Source organism: Pollicipes pollicipes, unplaced genomic scaffold (genome assembly GCF_011947565.3).
Source record: "Pollicipes pollicipes isolate AB1234 unplaced genomic scaffold, Ppol_2.1 Scaffold_4295;HRSCAF=5057_pilon_pilon_pilon, whole genome shotgun sequence".
Classification (NCBI taxonomy): Eukaryota; Metazoa; Arthropoda; class Thecostraca; order Pollicipedomorpha; family Pollicipedidae; genus Pollicipes; species Pollicipes pollicipes.
In genome coordinates this window covers 19,908,447-19,931,581 of record NW_023596461.1, presented here as the reverse complement: position 1 = coordinate 19,931,581, position 23,135 = coordinate 19,908,447, and the positions used below count along the sequence as shown (strand labels likewise).

General features: G+C 50.9%; 1 protein-coding gene across 1 annotated transcript in view; it reads right to left on the bottom strand.

Moving 5' to 3' along the window:
* LOC119097267 (agrin) overlaps window positions 1-23,135 on the bottom strand; it is a gene marked incomplete in the record, with an annotated part of 155,057 nt that overhangs the window by 30,110 nt on the left and 101,812 nt on the right. Inside the window, 5 exon segments of the mRNA XM_037220316.1 lie at window positions 2,980-3,190; window positions 3,263-3,405; window positions 6,566-6,850; window positions 9,132-9,344; window positions 11,062-11,176. Coding sequence (XP_037076211.1) covers window positions 2,980-3,190; window positions 3,263-3,405; window positions 6,566-6,850; window positions 9,132-9,344; window positions 11,062-11,176 — 967 coding nt within the window.

Genomic DNA, 23,135 nt, shown 5'->3' with positions numbered 1-23,135 from the left:
AAGGTCTCCCTTTTGTCGACGTATCGTTACATCTTATAGTGTTTTCAAGACCAAACGCACGAGCAGTGGTGTTACTTAGTGTATTTTCGGGAAAAGGCTGTGCACCCCCCCCCCCCTCAATGCTGACTTTTGAAATGCTCTCTGAAACTCTATGTGTAAAAACTCTAATGTAAAACTATAAAATGACCTCTGATACTCAATGATTCTCCAAGACAAACAATGCTATAAGCAAAATAACAGAAAACTGGGCCAATGAAATGCAGTATCTAGTACATTAGATACATACACATATCACTCTGTATCATCATTATCACTATCACATTGACTTTGAATGTGAAGTCATTCCTCAACATAAAATGAGTTTCGGAAATGACCAAATATGTTTTGCGGTTTAATGGTTACATCAGGGACGCTCCAGAAAAATAAGGATTTGGGGGTAGTTTAAGTCAACCTAATCGGTACAGCCACCGTCCCTCACCCAACTTGTTTTAGAAGGTAACGCCCCAGGTAGCAAGAGGCGTGTCGCATTTGACCGTGATTTGTTCCAAACGGTTCGATAAAATCCTTGACACTTGTGCAACGTGTTGATCCCGAGTAAATAAGTTACCAAAACAAAACTATCGACTTATTGGGCGGATGAGCACTGCAGCCGTATCCAGTCGTTTGAGCTATCCGTTTGGCAAACAGTTCGAAAAGCGTCAAGCTATAGAAGAGAAAATGTGAAGCAAATTTTATCATCCTGTCTTATCTAAATGACATCTTCAAATTCTAGGCGTGATTTGGGGTATCAGTTTAGGAGTTGTGTTGATCAGGACGCGACTAAAGATCGATGCTGAGAAATTCCAATGCATTATATTTTCCAAGGTTATCCAAGCTCTATATTTTAAACAGTAATTTTTGCTCCACCATCCCATATTGCGTTACTTACCTTCATCTTTAACAGTAGCCAAGACAGATGAAAAACCTAGGAAACGTAAAATTGGTGGGTAAAACATACTGGTTACTGCTTAGGGAAGCTTGCACGTTATGACATCTGTCACCCTTCCACATATTTATGGATCTGAAAACACATTTACGTTATGATGTGTCCACCTATGCCGCGTGTTCAAACAGCTTTGATGCTGTAGCTAACATGCGACCAATAAACATCACGTTCGGAAATCGTCCCACCGCGGCCTAAGCTCTTTGCAGTCCACTGCGATGAGCCACTGCGATCCTTCCCCTTCGCCACAATTCTTTTCGGACCCGTCCTTATCACTTTCTTCAGCCACCTTTGAAATATTTTGGGTATCTCGGAGCAAATGCGTGGAGGGTTATAGTTTACAGTTACTACATGAACCGGCAAGCGTCAAAACCAATCGTCGTGAATTCTATCTGCATGGTGTATCCCAGCGCTCGAGTGCCATTCCAAAATTTGTGTGAGCATGATAAATGATGAGTTACGATAAAGCCGATGGATTGTGATAGTATTTATGCTGCAGTTGATTTCCATCAATCAACATATTTAAGTAGAAACATGCCATCTGATTACGCGCGGGTCAGAAAACACGGCAGTTTCTTGTGACACGTTGTTAACAGACCACACCCGGATGCGAGCTTGGATCACGCCCCGCGTCTGCGGCGTTGACGGGATACGTGGAAATGATGGGAAAAGTCGGAGAATCTTTACGCTCCAGCTGGCAAGATTCCACACATCAACTGGAACATCCACCAGGGCCGAGGCACACTGCTCTGGTTTGACCATACAGCTGAATTTGAAAGGCGCCAGTTTGCTTTTCTCTTTTCGTAAGTTTCGTAAGACCAACAATGCTGTAGTGCATGGACAGTCACTCCTGCCTTTGAAGCACCTGCTCCCCCTCAGCACAAAGACCGTCAATGATCACCTCTGCTGTAGCCAAATCGGTGGCACACATATTTAAAGTGGCCTTGATTGGTCTTGACAGGATTTTCATTCCTGAGCAAAACAAGTAACGGGATCTATAAACGTGTGAAGCTTGTTCCATACAGCACTCGAGATCAGCCCGAGTTTTAAACAGAAACAAATTCGCAATGGCCTGTCTATTCTTGACGCATGTAAACACTATGGCGCAAAATCAATAAGCGTAGGCAATCAAATGGTTTCACGGCATCAACTAAGTGATAGATAACGTCATCTGTCATTGTGACAGAATCCCCACGAAGTATTATCTTTTACAAATCGTATATCTATTTCGGATCGACGCATGCCAGTTACAGTTCACTGACGTTTGACGTTTTATCGTGGAATCGCGAATAAGGCCCATGCTTACTTCGGGCAAGCAATAAAATAGGTATATGAAAAAACCGTAGCCTTATTCCCTTTTGTCTATCGTGATGGGTCAAACTACTGCTTCGCAAAACGTTATTAAATTAACTTGAGCAGCCGGTTCCATGCATGATCGAGCGAAGACTAATTGGAGGCACCGGATTAATTAGTGCTGGCCAGTTTGCAGAAATAGAACCTGATGTCATATCATTCATTCAAGACTACCAGACGACAGGCTAATGAATGTGGCGAAGTTGTCTCATGAAATGTGAGTTTTCGGTGACCACATTGTACACCTGAGAACATATCAAGCACCACTCCGTCCACCAAAAAGGCCGACGGCGAGGAAGGCAAACCGAGATGGCGTGTTCCTCTAATGACACGTTGGCGCTCGTGCCTAGAGTCTTTGAAGTTACCGCTGACCGGAAGCACAATGGAACGCAGGTTTCTTAATTCCCACGAACTTGGGACACACATCCACACAAACTGTCTCATGTATAACCGATGCACACTGGACGAAAAAGTGTCATAATCTGCTGCTCTCCCAGCAATATTCCACATTTCCGGCGCGTCTTGATTACCGCCGGCACCCAACTGAGCAGGGATCCGCCTAGATGCGCGGGGATCTCCTGCCCTGGCTTGCGAGGCACCGCGGCGATCGGAGCGGCTTCCGCCGGCCTGCGGACCGTACTCACGCTGGCAGCCCACATTGCCGCGCGCTATCCTCGGCAGGCCCCAGAAGGCCGGCTGGCAGCGGTCGCAGCGGCGGCCGCCGACGCCCGGCCGGCAGGCGCACAGCTTCGTGACCGGGTCGCACTGCGGCCCGAGCGCGCCTAGCCGGTGACAGTCGCAGTCTGCCGGGCAGCCGGCACCACTGGCCGCCGCCGCCGCCGTCCTGCCGTCCGGGCAGCAGCCGTGCTCGGTGGCGGCGCACGGTGGCGGCGTGGCCGCGTCCAGCGGCGCGACCGTCGCCGGCGCGAGCGGGCAGCAGCGCGCGAACTCCAGCGAGCGGTGGCAGTAGGAGGCGGCCGGGCAGGCGGCGCCGTCGGCACAGCTCAGCGGCTGACCGGTGTCCGGGCTGAGCAGCGGCTCCAAGCCGTAGCATGGCGACACGGTCGCGTCTGCCGGACACGGGCGGCGGCTCTGAGTGAGTTTAGTGTCGAGCGGCCGCGATACGCTCGGAGACTTCCGCGAAACGTCGCTGGACGTGTGACCTCCGCGTTCCATCTCAGGGATAAAACCCACAGTTGGGAACTTGAGATACCGCTACATAATGTACAGGCTCGGCACGGAGCAAACATCGTTGCTGTCAGCGTAGTTTTAACAGACCACATCGCAAGCAGGAAGCGGCACGCTGCGGAACATCAGCCTCGCTGAAAGGTTGGCAGAATGCCAGGGCGGTTCTCGATAGGCAATCAATGACGGTCTGCACGTCGCCCGACTGGAGATGAGGGGCCGGAGGCTCGCGCCGCTTTTACAGGCCCCAGGAGTTCGACTCCGAGTAGGCAGCGGACGCACTTCACCTCAGTCTAGCGTCGGCACCGAAATGGATGGGCTGGCGCCCAGGCGAGTGTAAACATGACGTCATTGCATTCAAGCGTACCGAATGTTTAATGAACTGTCGGAAAAGCAGCTCAGACGTCTGGAGTGCATACGGGAATGCGAGCAGTGAACTGGGTGAAACAGGAACACTTGGGCAACGAATGGGAACATTCATGCGTGTGGCACCAGCATGCGTAACGACCTGCATGCAATGCAGGAATGTGCATCAAAGGAAGTGTAGGCTACATCTTCTCAAGAAGTAGCCAACACTTGCACAGATTCCTGGCCCAGGGGAGGTCAAAAAGGCCAAACACAAAACAAGTTCGATTGCCTTATAAGGGTTTGAGGTGAACCGATTTGCTACAATTTACAGGAATGGTGCAGCATCATAGAACTCACAATTCTCCTGTTTACAATGTTAGTTTTGTCACAGTTTAGACTTTTCGGAACAGTTTTGCAGTCAGTGGTATAAAGTCAGGTCAATGTTTGCCTTTATTCAAGACATGATAAAAAACAACTTCAACCAATTTGTACTGAATGGTATGTGCGGACGCTATAAAGAGCACCACCCTTGATGTAAAGTACGATCATTTACGATGTGTTAACCGTGGCATGAAGGTCATAAAGGTCATGACCCACCACTGTGGAAGCATATCATAAAAGTGGCCTGTTGTCTAGAAGTAGTAATTTATGGTTCTCCAAGGCACAAGCTGACACTAAATTCAAGTTGACGGCCAGAAATTCAAACATTATCATGCACATGACATCCCATGGAAAGGTCATGGTCATGAAATGGAAAGGTCATCTGACGTCAATGACGACTTGTGAGCTTGGCGGTGCTCTTGACTGCCTTTGCGGCAAAAAATGAATCACTGCAGCAAAAAAGCAAGGCCAAAGGCGTTTGGTGAAAATACATTGCACTTAAATACATTCATGCATCTTTCATATTATTCACACATATTTGCGGGTCACATATATATATATATATATATATATATATATATACACATATATATATATATATATACATATATGTATATATGTATATACACATACATATATATGCATATATATATATATATATATATATATATATATATATACATATATGTCCTTTTAAATATGGAATGTGCTTTCGTGCGCATTTCATATTAATTCATGCATATGCCCTGGCCATTTATGTATACATACATACACACACACACACACCACCATATAATATATATATATATATATATCTATATATATATATATATATATATATATATATATATATATCTCTCTCTCTCTCTCTCTCTCTCTCTCTCTCTCTCTCTCTCTCTCTCTCTCATCTATCATCTATTATATCTATATTATATGAAATTCGTACGTATGCATATATATATATATATATATATATATTATATATATATATATATATAATCATATGCATACGTACGAATTTCATATTCATCCATATCTACTTCATGTAGATTTATTATGAGTTTGCAGCACATACATATATATATATATATATATATATATACATATATGTCCTTTTAAATATGGAATGTGCTTTCGTGCGCATTTCATATTAATTCATGCATATGCCCTGGCCATTTATGTATACATACATACACACACACACACACACACACAATATAATTATATATATAATATATATATATATATATATATATATATATATATATATATATATATCTCTCTCTCTCTCTCTCTCTCTCTCTCTCTCTCTCTCTCTCTCTCTCTCTCTCTCTCTATCTATCTATCCATCTATCTATCTATCTATATATATATCATATGCATACGTACGAATTTCATATTCATCCATATCTACTTCATGCAGATTTATTATGAGTTTGCAGCACATAGATATACATATACGGTCTGAAATAAAATATTTCAGCTGCTTTTGACTTGTTTCGGTAAGACCATCATCGCTAGTATTTGTACGTATTTTGTTCCATCTTATGTGTAACGAGGAGAACTCATGGGGAAAGAGAAGCATCCGCCCGCCGCCCTATCCTGACCGGGCGGAGATAGCGCTGAACACTGACGTGGGCAAGGCATACCAAAGTGTCCTGCTTACAGTGTAAATACAACAATAAATGACAAACAGCCAGCGACTAAACTGCAAATAGCCGTCCGCTCACAAAACTTTCGAGTACACCATCTGTATATGTCTCAGCCATCGCCAAGTGACGAGCCATGATACATCGGCCCAGAATACTCTCTACAGCCCACCGCCCACCAGTACAAGTCAGGTCACAAAGATCATGAGATCAGGTCAGGTCAAATGTGAGCTCATACCTGAGCAGCTCAGCTGGGATCAGTGTCCTGATCGGTGATCGGTATCATCGACACCGAATAGCGATCGATGATCGGTGTCAGCTATCCCAACGCGACTGCACAAAACAGCCTTTTTTGTAACGCGTGAGACACTTTCATTTAGGAGAGCTGAGGGTATTTTGAATCTCGCGAATGGCCGCGCTCCATTTTGGACACGACAGTGCTCGAATCAAAGCACACCAACGCAGTGCTCCACGACCAGCAAGCACAGGCACGGCTGACTCGCTCACCACTAACCGAGTCTAGTTCTAAATGCACGAGCACCGACGGCATCCAGCGGCTGCCAATCATTCACATCTAACACGGACGACGAGGTGGGTGCTGCTGATGGGCGGCTCAGGCGGACTGCAGCGTGGCTGCTGCGCCGCCGCTGCGCCACGGCTGCGCTACCTGAGTTCAGTCCCTGGCAGAGCACCAGCGGGCGAGGCCTGAGCTCCTGCTGGCGCTCGCACGCCTCGCGGCGCAGCACGCACTCAGAGCGGTACAGGCGCAGGTCGGAGCCGCACACGGGCCGTGCCGCCGCCGCCGGCGGTGCGCCGCTCTCGGGGCCGCAGTCGAACAGGCACGTGCAGCGCGGCAGCCGGTCGGCGCCCGTTGTGCACGTGGCGCCGAATTCACAGCGGATGTCCTTACAGAGGTAGAGGTCGCCGAGCCCCGCCGAGACCGTGCGCGGCCCTTGGGTCAGACATGAAAGCAGCGGCGGCTGGTGGGCGTAGGCAGAGGCAGAGAGGTGGGGGCACGACCGATTGCGCCAGCAAAACTTGGACAGGCCCCCGGGTTAGTCGAGTTATGTGCGGCCAGGAACAGCAGTCGTAACACAGAGTTGGTCGAAAGTTAAGGTGAGCTGAGTTGATGTGACGGCCGTCGAAGTTTGACCATCACCGCCGACACAGCTGTGTAGTTAGACGTGCCAGGCTAATTGTCCGAATCACCCGTCAAACTATCGCCACATTTTGCCGTTTAAGCACCGCTGTATGTAAGTAACAGTGACAGGAGGTATAGGATGCGTTCCGCCATATATCTAATATTTTTTTCCAAAGGACGTTTCGGGATTCTTCAATATGTTGTTTCCAATTGCTTAGTCGCCATGTACCAACTGAATGAAGCGATTTTATATGAATATGGGAGAGGAACCTTGCCATGGAACTTAGTTGCAGTTAAGCTCAATTTGTATTCGGCAGAGCTCAGAGCACACTCTGGATACCAGGAATTCGCGCGTTAATTTATCGGAGATACAAATTACAGAGCTTCTCGCCTGCGTATGCCTAACAAGCCCAAATCTGAGTGTACGACTACAACAATGCAAAGAGCTGTCGTGCCAGGCGTTCTCATTTTTGTGCAAATTGCGGCAGAAATTTTTGCTTACAGGCATATGCATACCAATACTTTATAAAAAATCAATTCTGAACATGCATCTCGACAAAGCAAATGAGCGTCACAAAGCATTGTCCGCAAGTTACACAACATAGCATTGCTCAGTGCCTGGGCTGATCGCTGCACCGTCGCCACCTGGGGATGATGAACCTGCCTCTATATCCGGCCGGGCACTGACCGAGCGGGATAACTGCTCCAGCGCTACGTGCACGCGGCGAGCGCGCCTCTCACGGGACGCGACAGAGTAGGTCCCACTAGACATGGCTGAGCGGGTCCCACTGGACGTGACAGAGCAGGTCCCGCTGGACGTGATAGAGCAGGTCCCACTGGACGTGACAGAGCAGATCCCGCTGGACGTGACAGCAGGCTATCTATGCACACGTCCAGAGCGAGTCCCAGCTGGCGCCAACGACCCGCCGTGGACGGAAGTTACCGGACAGCCAGTCCCAGACACTGACCTCCGGAAGCCTGTTATCCGCAGAAGCAAGCACAAACGGAGCTTTTCCTGGTCACACGGGACCTGCCTTGAGGGACGGGCCTCGACACAGACTCCCAACACGGGTCGTGGAGATACCCCGGACGGTTTCTCACTGGACGTGTCCTGATAGCCAGCCTAGAACCGGTTATCATTGGACGTGTCCTGACAGCCAGCCTAGAACCGGTTATCACTGGACGTGTCCTGACCGCCAGCCTAGGACCGGTTATCACTGGACGTGTCCTGACCGCCAGCCTAGAACCGGCTATCACTGGACGTGTCCTGACAGCCAGCCTAGAACCGGTTATCACTGGACGTGTCCTGACAGCCAGCCGAGGACCAGCTATCACTGGACGTGTCCTGACAGCCAGCCTAGAACCGGTTATCACTGGACGTGTCCTGACAGCCAGCCTAGAACCGGTTATCACTGGACGTGTCCTGACAGCCAGCCTAGAACCGGTTATCACTGGACGTGTCAGCCAGCCTAGGACCGGCTATCACTGGACGTGTCAGCCAGCCTAGGACCGGCTATCACTGGACGTGTCAGCCAGCCTAGGACCGGCTATTACTGGACGTGTCCTGACAGCCAGCCTAGGACCGGCTATCACTGGACGTGTCCTGACAGCCAGCCTAGAACCGGTTATCACTGGACGTGTCAGCCAGCCTAGGACCGGCTATCACTGCACGTGTCAGCCAGCCTAGGACCGGTTATCACTGGACGTGTCCTGACCGCCAGCCTAGGACCGGCTATCACTGGACGTGTCCTGACAGCTAGCCTAGAGCCGGTTATCACTGGACGTGTCAGCCAGCCTAGGACCGGCTATCACTGGACGTGTCAGCCAGCCTAGGACCGGCTATCACTGGACGTGTCAGCCAGCCTAGGACCGGCTATCACTGGACGTGTCAGCCAGCCTAGGACCGGCTATCACTGGACGTGTCCTCACAGCCAGCCTAGGACCGGCTATCACTGGACGTGTCCTGACAGCCAGCCTAGAACCGCTTTTCACTAGAGGTTTTCCCGACAGCCTCGGGCCGTTACTAGAGGTTCTCCCGATAGCCTCGGGCCGTTGCTAGAGGTTTTCCCGATAGCCTCGGACCGCTACTCACTGGAGGTGTCCTGGCAGCGGCCGACGTAGGCCGTGGTGAGGTGGGCGTCGGCGTCGGCGGTGCAGGCGCGTGCCCTCATCAGACACTCGTTGCCGTAGGTGGCGCCGTCCGTGCCGCAGACGGGGTCCTCCTCATCGGGACACTCGGTCGGACACACGCAGCGCCCAGCCTCGCAGCGGGCTCCGAACTTGCACACCACGTGCTGGCACAGGTCTGCACGGCAGAGAGCGCCGCCGTCATGGACGCCGGGTGGAGACGGGCATTCGGTGGATATTTTCACCGAAAACGATATTCTTATAAGTCCACATGTCAGGCGATGCATGTAGGCATGTGCCATGAGTTTTTTGTTGTTGCAAAAGCTCGGTTGCAGGTGAGTGATGGATTCAACTGGATAACGAGTGCAAATGTCAGCGACCTTACACAGCAGTACAGCGTCAGTGACGCGGGCGACTCTGTAGCCAGCATCAATGCCCGAACAACACAGAGCAGTGCCACCAGGGTAAGCATATGCGTCACAGCTGGAGACAACACGGCCCTGGACGTCGCCACATCACACACACACATGACGCGAGAGCCGACGCATGGAAAACGCAGCACCTTAAAGCACCACATTCTTCCACAAGCAGCCATCACCACTGAAGCTTTGACAACACCAGCCATCACCACCAGCGTTCTGTCAACAGCAGCCATCACCACCGGCGCTCTAGCAATAGCAGCCATCACCACCGACGCCTTGGAAACACCAGCTATCACCACTAGAGCTCTGCCAACACCAGCCATCACCACCGGTGCTTTGGCAGCGGCAGCCATCACCACCAACGATTTGACGACAGCAGCAATCACCACCGACGCTTTGACAAAAGCAGCCATCATCACCTGCGCCCTGTCAACAGCAGCCATGACCACCGGCACTCTGGCAAAATTAGCCATCGTCACCGGCGCTCTGATAACAGCAGCCATGACAACCGGCACTCTGGCAAAATTAGCCATGACCGCCGACGCTCTGACAACAGCGCCAAGCACCCGGTGCGCGTCACACCCGCACCAACGATCACCACACGCGCTCTGACACCGGCACCAGCGATAACCAGCGTACACTGACGCTGCCAGAGCGCCTCACGCCCCATCCACTTATCCGGAGTCATTTGGCGCGTCGGAGCCAGGTGGGGGAGCGGGCCAAGTGCCGCCCGACGGCCCGGCACGCTCGTAACGTCTCCCGGCGCAGCGGCGGCGGCAGCGCCCTAATCGCCGCGCCGCGTCAAGAATGTATTAGCCTCCGCGAGACCGGCGCACCATTGTGTCCGGAGAGCGTGACGCCCGGAGAAATGACGGACGACCCCGCTGGTTTATGAGGACATATTTCGGCCGGCAAACAGACATGCCAATGCGGTGGCGTGATATATGTGGCGACATTTGTCTGGAGGAACAAACGACCGCGGAGGCAGCTAGGCGCTTAACTTCCGGCGAAGGTTATGACCTGCAGACACGGCGAACATAGGATGAGGGCATTATGATGCCGAAGGCAGCCGAAGTTTCATCTAGAAGTAACAACCGGCCATTTCAAATATCTGACTGAAAGATGGCCGGATCAAGGCAGGATACAATCACCGCACGTCACACATTGGGCTGTGGGCCTGGGTTATAGCCATGTTAGAATTTATTACACGGGCCAGGCCAATCGCTGCAAAGCAGAGCAGATAAAAGAGCCAACGAGCGAACGCGTCACAGCCCCATGATACTAACCTGGCATTTGCGCCACTGTTAGAAGCGATAAGGCCGACACAGCAGTAACAGCTGGTACGATCCAATGTTCACAGCTGGGTGATAACCGTCCTTCTCTTTCATAGTTGCTGAGCCCGGCCCTAGCAAGATAAGACCAGTGCACCACTGCAGCGAGAGCCGCGACGCCCAGGTTCCGCTCCATTCTCACCGCAGTCTCCCTTGTACGCGGCCGTGACGAACTGCTGCTTGTTGCAGGCGGCCACCTTCATCTCACACTCGTTCGGGTATGTGACGCCGTCGATCCCGCACACGGGATCGTTATGCTGCCAAGCGGAGAGACGGTGTTAGCGGGCGGCGGCGGCGGCTGACGACGCTAAAGAAGGTGGGTTGATAGTGCCGGCCGGCGCACGGTGGCCAGAGTCTCAGGATATATGCCATTGATTTAAAGAGAGGAGGAGCGCGATCCAAACATTTCACAGAGGCTGTCCGGAATGATTCCACTATCAAAAATGAAAGCCCTCTGGCAATCTATCGCATGATATAACAATGTGCAGTGCGATCATTTGCGATGGTACTGTAATGTAGGCGACGGTTGCAACGCGATCAGCATACCGCGTATCATGCAGGCTGTTATCGCTACGTCGGCCCAGTTGAGAAAGGACGAGCAAGCCGACGTTAGCTAGGGACGCGACAGTAGTTGGGGGCGTGACAGTAGCTGGGCATGCGACAGTAGTTGGGGGCGCGACGGTCGCTGGGGACTGCGGCCGGCCACCTTCCGCGCCGCTCTGTGGCGTACACTTCAAATCCGTGCTCCCACCACACGAGCGCAGTGAAGCTCAACACTTAAGTTGGGGATAGGCGGTGCGCGACGTTCTTCTAAAGGCCGCCCAAACTTAGAAAATTGAATCCGCCGTGGATCCCAGTCGAAATGAAAACTTCCGAATTGATTGAGGGCTCGTTGCCGACCTTAACGCGGCCGTAGCGGGCGCTCGCAGCCCGCGGCGCCGTCGCGGTCGGCCCAGAGGTCCGATAACTGGCGCCGGCGGCAGCTGCGCGCCCAGTCAGCACCACCGGCTCGCTGACCCGACCGAAACGGCCTGGGGCCGCGCCCGGCACGGCCGCCACGAGCGCGCCCAGGGACGGATCAGGGGAGGATATCGAGGCTCCAGCAGAGGCAAGCTCAGGAAGCGTGACACGGAAACCACGCAAAATGCGGATCAAGAAAACTCAGGGGAACTGTGGGGAAGTAGGGAAGGCACTAAGACAGAGGCAAAGTCAGGGCCGCAGTAGGTGAGATCACGGCAAATCCGTCAGAGGAAGAGCCGAAGAAAGTATTCCAATATTTCAAGTTTAACTGTCAATTGCCGCTCTTCAAGCCTCATGTTGAACAATCCCAAGAACTTCCATCCGGAGAAGTCTGAGTAGAATTAGTAGCGTTATACCAATAAGGAAATACGCTACCAGAGCCAAGGAAAGAAAAGAAAAAAAGAAGTGAGAAACGATGTACGGAAAATGCCGAACGGGACCAAGGGTGGTGGAAGGCCCCACCCATGTGTGACCATTCATACACTCAGGTTGGAAATACAAAATAAAGAGTCCTCATAGAAATCAGGACATCCTGTAAGCGAATGGATCATGAATCCACTTCACCTTGGCACGATGCGTTTGTGCGAGATTACTGCGAAATTTGTAGGCGTCAACTTCTGTAACTAGACTATTGAATAGGTTGCGCAGCTTAAAATCGTGATGATCAGAAAAATACTGGCATGTGTACTAAAAATACTGGTCTCCACGAACTAAGCAAATGTCACAACAAAACTATCGTGCAACCTTCGATACGGTGTTCTTGCCAAGCCTACAACTTCCACTTCAACGGGAAAACCGGGTCGTGACAAGAAGTGAAGAGTTTGCCTCATTCAGACCCTGCGCCGCGTGTCCAACTTGCGGCACTCATCTTTACCGTTGGTTTTATGAGTTTACTTTGCACGTATCGGCGGCAAGTTGTGTTGAGTAGCACGAGGCGTAGTGGCGCCACAGCCAGGACGCATGTGACGACATTCGAAATAGTTGCAACCGCCCAGCATCCCCGGACGTGGAGGAGTAGCAGTTGGCGATGTGGTTGGGTCTGAGGCCTGACGGTGGTACCCAGAGCTGCGTGGACAGCCCGACATCACAGTGAGTTACCGAGGTGATCAAGTGTTGGCCTGCTCATCACGGGCCGCCAAATGGCCGGCAAAATCGACCCAGAAATAGCATGGCCAGGTTGGGCCCAATTTAACGCCGCGCCGACAGAGTGTCAGTAAATAATGCACCGTGCAATGAAGCATGCCATTTATGATTCACGTTCGCCTCCGATAGCAGGCAAATTTGTACGGAAACCTCAAGAAGAACTTTAAACCTTTTGCCAGAGGAGCATAGCGGGATATGTCCAGGCCCAAAGGCGTCGGGATTATGATAAGGTATTGATCAGAGAGTCTGCGCAGATTTGAGATCCGAGATCATCACTGTGCTTGCATAATACACCCTGAGTGACCGCTGTTATAGCCATTTACTTGGCATATAGTATGCTTACAAAATAGAGTAATTGGCCTCGGTATATCAATGATGCAAAGGCTTTCATCGACGCTTTAACTGTTTTACTACATACGAAAACCCTATACATGTTTGTATATTTATGGGGGGAGGGTGCGGGGTGTGGGTGTGTGGGTGTGTATCACATCTTGGCACTTTTTCTGCAGGCTTTCAGGGGTCGGACAAACCCTTGGTTTCCAAGTTTAATGGGCAACTGGAAATCTGCAGGCATGATCACCGCCTCGCCATAGCCAGGGACTTCATGAAATATGAATACGCACGTGTCTGCTAGAGATACAACAGAATATTAATCCTACGCTCTTTGTTCGTTATGCTTAACTAATTTCCAAGAACATTTGCAACAAAGATGCTGAACAGTTAATGAAATCAAAATCATTCCCGTTTTCGCAATGTAGAACTAAGCATTGGATACGGCAAACAGGTGGGCAGCGTTAGGCTAGGACCACAGAATAGGTTGGAAGCGGCTGCAACGGCCATAAATGGGTGGCGGAAATGACCAAATCTCTACTGGTGACGAGTGGATCGGGTAAGGAAAATTTGATGCTAAGACTTCCAATCTATCCCGATCAACTTCCATTTGTTATAACAGGTACAAAACAACCAAGAAGATCTACACATCTTAAAGTAATGGCAAGCAATCTGGTAAGGCTTATCTTCGGGGTCCATTTCCAAGAAGAGATAAAGCTGGTGCTGCGTTTACGTTGGTGATATCATAGCCAACATTTGTGGTGGGTAAGAGTTGGACCTGTTTCTGGTAGGGCCGTTGAACATTTATGTGCCCACTCATGTTCTAAATATGTCAGTAAATGCGCTTGAATCCTCAAAAGCATTAGACAAAAGCAATTACCGCCTTTGAATCCAGCCGGCCGTTGATTTACAGCTTTACAGCCGCGTTACTTCGTGTTATTGTTTGTAACTGGGAGCCGGCTCCAGCGTCAGTAAATCAGACTGACGTATTTTATCCAGCTACAAGTCTGATATGCATCGCGCGGAAGGAATTTGTTTTCCCTTTAGGCTCGCCGTGGTTTGAGTAAGCTGAATCTACATGTTTACCCACGGAATTGAGTTTGCATTCCAGAGACGACTTTGGGGCGGAGAAAGAGATTAATCATGATGGTATTTGAAAACGCGCCGACTGAGCACGTAAATAAGTTCGATGCACCTGGGACCTCCGCAAAATGAATAGGAAGCGCAAGGGACCTCCAAGACGTTCACAGCGATGAAATTGGAGAGCGGCCGGCGAGAACTGCAGTGGCAAATGGTGCTCCGATATTCAATGCAGCGTTTTTCTGCACCAGCCGGTGGCGGTCAGGTCAGCCTTCCCCTAGCCGGCGGGCTCGTGTGCTGTCCATTGGGGAAGGTCGTATTTTTCATGCAACTAGAGCGCGAAATTTGTAAAGGGATTGATTGCTGGTAGTGCATCTTGCGCTAAGCAGTATTTGTTGTGTTGGCCGGATTCCATCACCCAATCCACAAATTTCAGGTCAGCGACAAAATTATGTGGCAAACAACAAAATTATGCGGCAAACAAACTCTGCCGTGCTGAGCACGGTTCGCCCCGCCCACTGACCTCATTTGACCTTCAGTGGCCGCTGACTACGGCCGCGGGGTGTGCCAGCCTGGAGCAAACGGCGAGCGCCGAAGTGACTCGAGCCCAGCCACCCCGCCACGGCAAGGACGAGCTGCAACCGCTTTAACCGATTGAGCTACGTGGCGGACAAATGGGGGGGGGGGGGGGGCAATTAACCCCACGCTACCCGCCAATGAAAGCCAGATTATCATAGCACCATCCGGTGGGATTGACGGCGTTACCACAACACCATCCGACAGTGAAGGTTTGGTTATTTCCGACCCATACGGTGATGTGGGGCGGGATGGCCCAGTTCGACCTGGCTGTGTGGACCAGCTTTACGCAACAACGTCTGGTAATGGAGAGCGGGCTGCCAAGCACCATCCGCTGCTGAAACCCACATCATCCCAGACAACCCTTCGATGACACAGGATTACTTTGCCCTCCCTTTTATCAGGTGGTGAAGGCCATGATAACCCTGCGCCATTCGGCGAAGGTTCGGTTACCCATACACCATTCGGTGGTGAATGTCAGGTTGCCCTCGCATCAAGCGGTGGTGAACGGTCTGCGCAGCCCGGTTTTGGCAAACCATCAACGTAAAAATTACAGACATATCTTAAATTATACTTAGGAAGACATGAAGTATAACCATACCATATGAGATGACAGCAAACGACAACCTCATGAGCTGTTGCGATTGAGGACACAGAGGACAATGAATGAGGATGCAAGCTGCAGCTACATATGAAACGTGGTCAGGCCTGTTCGTCGGCCTTTAGTAAGGACAGCACTTGTTCCTTGCCCCCCCCCCCCCCCGGCAAACATGGGAGCCCTCTCCTACTTCAAGCCTCGGGTCGAACACCAGAGCCGTCTGTGTCGGCCTCCTGCCGGCGGTGTAGTGCGCGGCCGCCACAGCCGTGGTCGGCTGGCGTTAGCTGGCTTCAGGCTGGACACTGGCTGGCCGCGGCCCGGTCCGTCCCGGTACTGCAGCCCAGTCTGGTCCGGCACTGCGGCCCGGTCTGCCCCGGCACTGCAGCCCGGTCTGGCCCGGTATTGCAGCCCGGTCTGCCCCGGTACTGTAGCCGGGCCTGCCCCGGTACTGTAGCCCGGCCTGTCCCGGTACTGTAGCCCGGTCTGGGCCGGTACTGTAGCCCGGTCTGGCCCGGCACTGCAGCCTGGTCTGCCCCGGTACTGCAGCCGGGCCTGCCCAGTACTGTAGCCCGGTCTGGCATCGGTACTGTAGCCCGGTCTGGCCCGGTACTGTAGCCCGCCGAGTCCCGCGAGGCTAGAGCTCGAAGCGTGGAGCAAATCACGCGCGTCGGGACGATGGCTGGCCTCACTCAGCTGGCTGCAAGATCCGGAATGTGCATTCGATGGGGATGGGGAAGAAGAACAGAGACAATATCTTGCCATGCTCGAACGGAAGCTTTTCTAAATGGAAATGACTTAAATGGCAGACCGAATTGTACCTGTAACTAAACAGGCCTTGCACTTCTTCTCACAGACTACCGAAGCAAATGCGATGCCTCGGGATTCTTACACACGTGTGCTCTTGCAATCTTCAACGTTATCTGGCTAGCACAGAAACGTTTCGGTCTTTTACTTGCCTGCCTTTCATTTCCGATGCAAAATGTTAGGAGAGCTGTTCAGAGATATTCGTTTTCCGGCGCAATTTCCTTGCTCAAATTGAGAGGGGTTTATTCGCATTAACTCGTTCATCATTACGTTATGCAATACATAATGTGCGCGCACCGAATATGGTTATAAGGTTATATGGTTATAATATGGTTATAAGGTTATATGGTTATAATATGGTTATAAGGTTATAATATGGTTATAAGGTTATATGGTTATAATATGGTTATAAGGTTATATGGTTATAATATGGTTATAAGGTTATATGGTTATAATATGGTTATAAGCTAATGCCGGACGTGGTTTCAGAAAACACATGTGATGTAAAAGTTGACTTACCTCACACGAACATGACATAAAGAAAGAGCCGAAGAAGGGAGCTCAACTTTCCCACACACAACACTTTCCTCCCCTTCGCTACCGCCCATGGAAATTACATCAACACGATTGCAGATGTTTCATAAACGATCATCTTGAAAAACAATGATAAATCTGAGCTTTTTCAAAATGAAAGATGATTTGAGCTACACTGGAAGAAACAAAAAAAAACAATTGAAATAAATGTTTAAAAAATGAGTGCAATTGTGCAGAGCTGTGTTATGACATATATATATATATATATATATATATATATATATATATATATATATATATATATATATACCCGCCTGCGTGCGTGCGTGCGTGTGTGCGTGTGTGTGTGTGTGTGTGTCCTTGCTCGGTGACGTCGTTTAACTAGTACTTCCTGGTATATTAAAACAATTATCTTGACAAGATAATTTGTGGCGCCTAAAAACCAGGAGCTGAAGGTCGCACGTGCTTATACAAGCACTACTGTAGAGGTGAGGGTCAGCGCCACCATGCGCCCTACGACACTCAGGATGACATGTAATTTCCCAGATATCGAGTTTGCAGCGTGACAGGAAAATACGGCGCGTTCTTTGGCCTGAAAGCCATGGTGCTGGCGCCGCCCCCGTTCCGCTCCACCGTGCGACCGAAGCCGAGCCGTCGTCGCATGGGGCGTTCAATCATGTGACGTGCGGCGGGCACGCGGGCGTCGTCTGGCCATCACCGCCGCCATCGCCGGCATCCTGGGCGTCAGCGCGCCTCTCCACTGTGGCCTGCCAGTTCGGTTACGAGCAGCGGCGGCTGCTCGGAAGTGGATCTCACGCGGCCGGTTGCGGCGGCCGGGGCGCCGCATGCATGCAGGCGGCCTCATTGGTGAGCCACCTCGTGTGCTTCCGCGCAGGACGCGCACCTCGCCGCGGAGCTCGCACACTCGGAGCGCCGCGAGGGCACCGGCCGCACCTCGCACGAGAGCTGTCGGTAACTCGATGGCGCCGGCGTCGGATCGACATCCGGTCACAGGTTATTGCCGATACCAGTGCGGGACGTGTATTGCGTTTTGGCTGCTATCGTGTCACTTGGCGATCAGCCAATATCAGCGCCTATATCAAGAGTTAAAGGGCCTGTTCCGCCTATCTGGGCGGTTGAAGCACCCGTTCTCGATTGCCCATATCGAGTGTGAAGACGGTAATATGTGGCGCTGCATATACCTGAGATTACTTCACGTGTCTGCATCGTTTGCATTGCGTTTGCGTCCTTAAAACTTGGTAACTAAATTGCATTACGTCATAAAACATACTGACCGATAACGCAGTTTTACACTAGCATACGGCATATAAAACATACAATACAATAATGATACAACTGACAACTTGCAAAGCTTTAACATACTATATATAATATGAAAATACATTTAGCATATCTAACATACAACATACCGACCGAGGAAGTCACTCCAATGTGTATCACCCTAACTGCAGCTGCACAATAAAACTCTGTGGCATACTTTCAATTCTCACATGTCCCCGAAGATCGCGGCAACATAGCCTTGAAGTAGTTGTATGCATGCATGCAATTTCGTACACAACATTTCGTCGAAATGAAAAAGTTTCATTCTCGCCTCGGCGAGATATATGCATCTCTTTAAAAACTTTGTTTTCATTTCTTATATGAGAAATAACATTTCTTATATACTCATATACTCTATGCCTGGGCACCTTGTGATGTCTCCAGATGGGCGAAACGGAGCTACCGACCATAACCGTCGCCTACAGTGCTTTCTAGAAACGTACTCCAGCCCTCACACATTCACATTTATTGAAGTCCACTCAAAGTGGGACTAGTGCGTCAATACCTTCGAATCTAATATGCAGTGTGAGGTGAGAGATATTTCGCTGAAACTCTGAAACAGATACTCACTCCGGGCAAAACTTCAGGCAGACATATCGAAACCGTTTCCACTGAATCGTGGCACTCGCTAGACGGAGATGACAGTGAAGTGAGCTCCACGCTGAGAGATATTTGATATTTGTATACCAGATGGGTCTTCCGCGTCGCGCAAACGATAGTGAAGTCGTCTTCATCCAACAAATATTTTAGATGGACTTATCTGGCAGGAAACGTCAAGATATGGGGGTTCATTTTGTGCATTTAGGAGCAACGCTCCTAATGGTCTCGACAAAATATAATCAACATTTGGTAACATAGTAAACACAAGCGTCGTGCCGATGAGGAAATAATGTAGTCGAAATAGTTAGCATGGTAAATGCAAATGCAAGCAATGAATTGCATGATTCACCCATTACGGCGCGCGCCGGAGTACGGACCGAAGCGGCATGCCATTGATACAACTATGCAGTTCTCCAAATGGTATGCTTATGTTATCTGTCGCAGCCAAACCGCTTTGTTCGCATCAGTAAAACACGGCGTCTGACACGCTGCAAGTCTGAGTGGCTTCGCGGGTCGGACGAGCCCGGCAGTCGCGGCCGATCACTCGGAGACATGCACTGCCTTACACTCGGGCCACCAGAAATATCTCACGCTTCAGGGTTTAGACTAGGTCTAAATGTAAAACGATGTCAACTGCATGCATCGCTTTATTTCGAAGTGCGTTCTCGAGTCTCGGTGCAGTAAGATACCTCGGTGACAGGCGTTATTTTTGCAAGGCGATGCAGTGACACGATAAATATTGTATGCTTTGTATTTATTCTCGCTTACTGGAAGCCCATCGCTCCCGAATCACACTGTGGTGATAGAATCCAGTCATGTAGCTATCTACGTGTGAGGATGACTCATGACTGTTCCACGTGGCCGTTCGAGGTGAATGGTTGGGCGGTCCACTTCAACCCCATGAGAAGCCTTAAAACTGACTCCAGTATGCTGACTCATTGCTGGTGGCCTGCCTTTCCCTAATATTGCACATCACATTGCATATCCCAAGATGACACATATTTTCCATTGAGCTATTCGCTTCGGCCATAATAAAGACATTACATCTGTTGACTTACCATGTATCAAACAGTTCAGCAAAACCGAAGCGACGGCCTCCTGGGAAATCTAACCGTGCACAAAACTGCCGAGTTTCCGCCTCGCTTAATCAGTTCGCTACAGGACTTCAAAGTTGATAAGAGCAAGAAGACCTTGAGTTTTTCGTTCCTCGATGCTATAAGTGCGCTGTTGTTGAAAACAGCTGGCCTCGAGTGCTACGGAAAGCGCCGATTGATCGAAGATATCCAGTGATCATTGGAATGTATGGTGAGAGCGTTCGACGTTTCAAGGCAGTGCCTATGGTCACCAGCGAACGAAGACAAGTACTAATTAGGAAACAAGACTCACGGGAAATTTTAGACAGATGTTCCGCAGTTTTGCTGTCTCAACGAGTGTAAAGATATTGCAGTTATCAATAATTCAAACCTCCACATCATAACATGAAGCATACGATACGATGCTGAAGGGTGCTACAAACACAACCTTTTTGTGGTTCCTAATATTTTTTACCTTAGAGTTGGTGTTGTGCTTCGCTCCGTCTTTTGACAATGTGTTCCCCTGATGGTGTGCACGCTATCTGTCGACGCGTGTCGCCAAGCTGTCCATTAAACTGGTTCCGAAGTTAGTTTTGTTGTTTCTCCAACACAGAATGTCTCTGGGCGAAGGCTGCATTAGAACTTATGAATCATGTTCTTCAGTGTGCATTGTCATGTCAGCGCCTGACGCCAACTCCAACGGTCAACTAGGCTGACGTCAAATGAACATATTGTATAGAGCGTTTTTCTCCATTAGATAAATCACTGAACCTAAGCCTTCTTCGATGAAAACATTGCAATAGCGTTTTGATTCATTCATGAATAATTGCAAGATCCCTGTCTTTCAATACATTGATACATTCATGTTTAAGGCGTGGCCTGGGGGAAGCTTGGCGTGGCATGTGTTCTTCACGCTCCCACGACAGGAATAAGCGACTGTGTTTGCATTACAGCCCTGTTGGGAAATCATGGGAGGTGCGGCCTGCAGTGGAAGCCCATCAACGCGCGACTCGACAACCGCTGCAACACCTTCAGCGAACATCCCAGTACGGTACGATAAGCAATGATGTCCTGGTCATTGCTTTGAACACCCCTGTCTTGCAGTGACGTAGTTTTCGCGTAAGAAATAAACTCCCTTGCCTAATACTCGGTGCTGGTCGTCAAAACTCTCCTGCTTAGCTGTAGAGTCTGTGCTTCGTAAAGCTCTAATCATGGTGCCGTGGATAAGGTGCTTAGATGTGGCCCCTGAGTGACCGCTCTGGTGTTAGAGAAAAATTAATTTCCAGCCTACTACCCAGCACAAGCCGTCCACACGTTTCGACTTGGCCGTCTATGTTTCGGACAGCATTACCAAGTACCGCGTACCGGGCGTCAGTGGAAGCGCGGTTTGCCTGGGGAAGCGCTGCCCTATCCTTCGCGATGCAGGGGGAGGGGGGCGGGGGGAGGGAGCGGTGCCGGACGGTCCTGGCCAACGCCATGGCTCTTGGACCGCAGGTGCGCGGCGCCCCGAGTGACGGGGCGCAGAGCAGTGCGGGCTCACGTGACGTGAGGAGATGGCAAGGGCTCGGGTGACTGCGCTGGGGTCACGGTGAGACGGGCGGTGGTAACGGCGTGGGTGGCCGGACCGGGGTCACAGTGAGACGGGCGGTGGTGACCTGGCCGCGATCACAGTGAGACGGGCGGTGGTGACGGCGTGGGTGACCGGGCCGAGGTCACAGTGAGACGGGCGGTGGTGACGGTGAGGGTGACCGGGCCTGGGTCACAGTGAGACGGGCAGTGGTGACGGCGTAGGTGACCGGGCCGGGATCACGGTGAGACGGGCGGTGGTGACCGGGCCGCGATCACAGTGAGACGGGCGGTGGTGACGGCGTAGGTGACCGGGCCGGGGTCACGGTGAGACGGGCGGCGGTGACGGTGAGGGTGACCGGGCCTGGGTCACAGTGAGACGGGCGGTGGTGACGGCGTAGGTGACCGGGCCGCGATCACAGTGAGACGGGCGGTGGTGAAGGTGAGGGTGACTGGGCCTGGGTCACAGTGAGACGGGCGTTGGTGACCGGGCCGGGGTCACAGTGAGACGCGCGGTGGTGACGGTGAGGATCCGGCTGAACGCGGGCATGTTTCAGATGGCCAGCACAGAAATGTGGCTGGCATGAACCCGATACTTACGGCAACTACACGTTTATTAGGCTGTGGCGGCTTAAATACATGACGGTACCTTAAATACATGACGGTACCTTAAATACATGACGGTACCTTATATCCGCCTGCAGACGTTCCAACAAATTTCTTAGGTTTCGCCCGCTTTAAGTCTCAAATTTTAATGTTTGATCAGCCTCACTCATCCACAATGGAAAACACAAGATTCATCTGCCGAGTTTTCTCATAATATGCTCTAGTGATCACTTCATGTATTCATTTAGCCAGCAGCTCCTCGTTTACCGAAGGCCCATTGTTTTCGGCATATGTTTGATAATGGCTTCAAGAACTTGATAGTTCAAAAGTGCGCCGAGTCTCATCCTACCGCACCAGTCCGCCGGAGGGCCCGTTATGGCAGCGGCTTCAGCACTGATCACACGGCAGCATCACGGCGTAGGGCGCCAACACGCCGGCACCAAGATTGCAGGGGCAATGCACAGAAGCCTGGTTCGCTAAGTATGCTAATATTTGCGGCTTGCTTTCCCTCGTACTATTACTCCCAACCGCTTGAAATTGCCTAGGTAATGCTGGGACGCCAGAGAGCAGTACTAGTGTGCAGCCGCACGGTGGGCTATCACATCCAATATGGCTGGGGCCTGAGCCAGGCATGTGACCTCTCCCCCCATCAGTGAACGGAGGCGGGCGGAGGGATCCTGAAGGGCTCCACCCGCCGTCCGCAGGGTGGTCGCCCTCATCCCAGCTTGCGATGCTTTTCCTCGCCGGAACACATTTCCAGGCTGCCAGTTGGGAAGGGAGGGAAGAGACGTGCGTCAGCTACAGCCCCTGGCCTCCCTGAGCGTGGATTTCTCGGATCCAAATCTCTGAGATTGGGGGAAGTCAGCGCTGGGGAGGTCCTACTGAAATATGAAAATAACCGGGCATGAAAACCGTACGCCTAACGGGAAACTATGAAGCACGCGT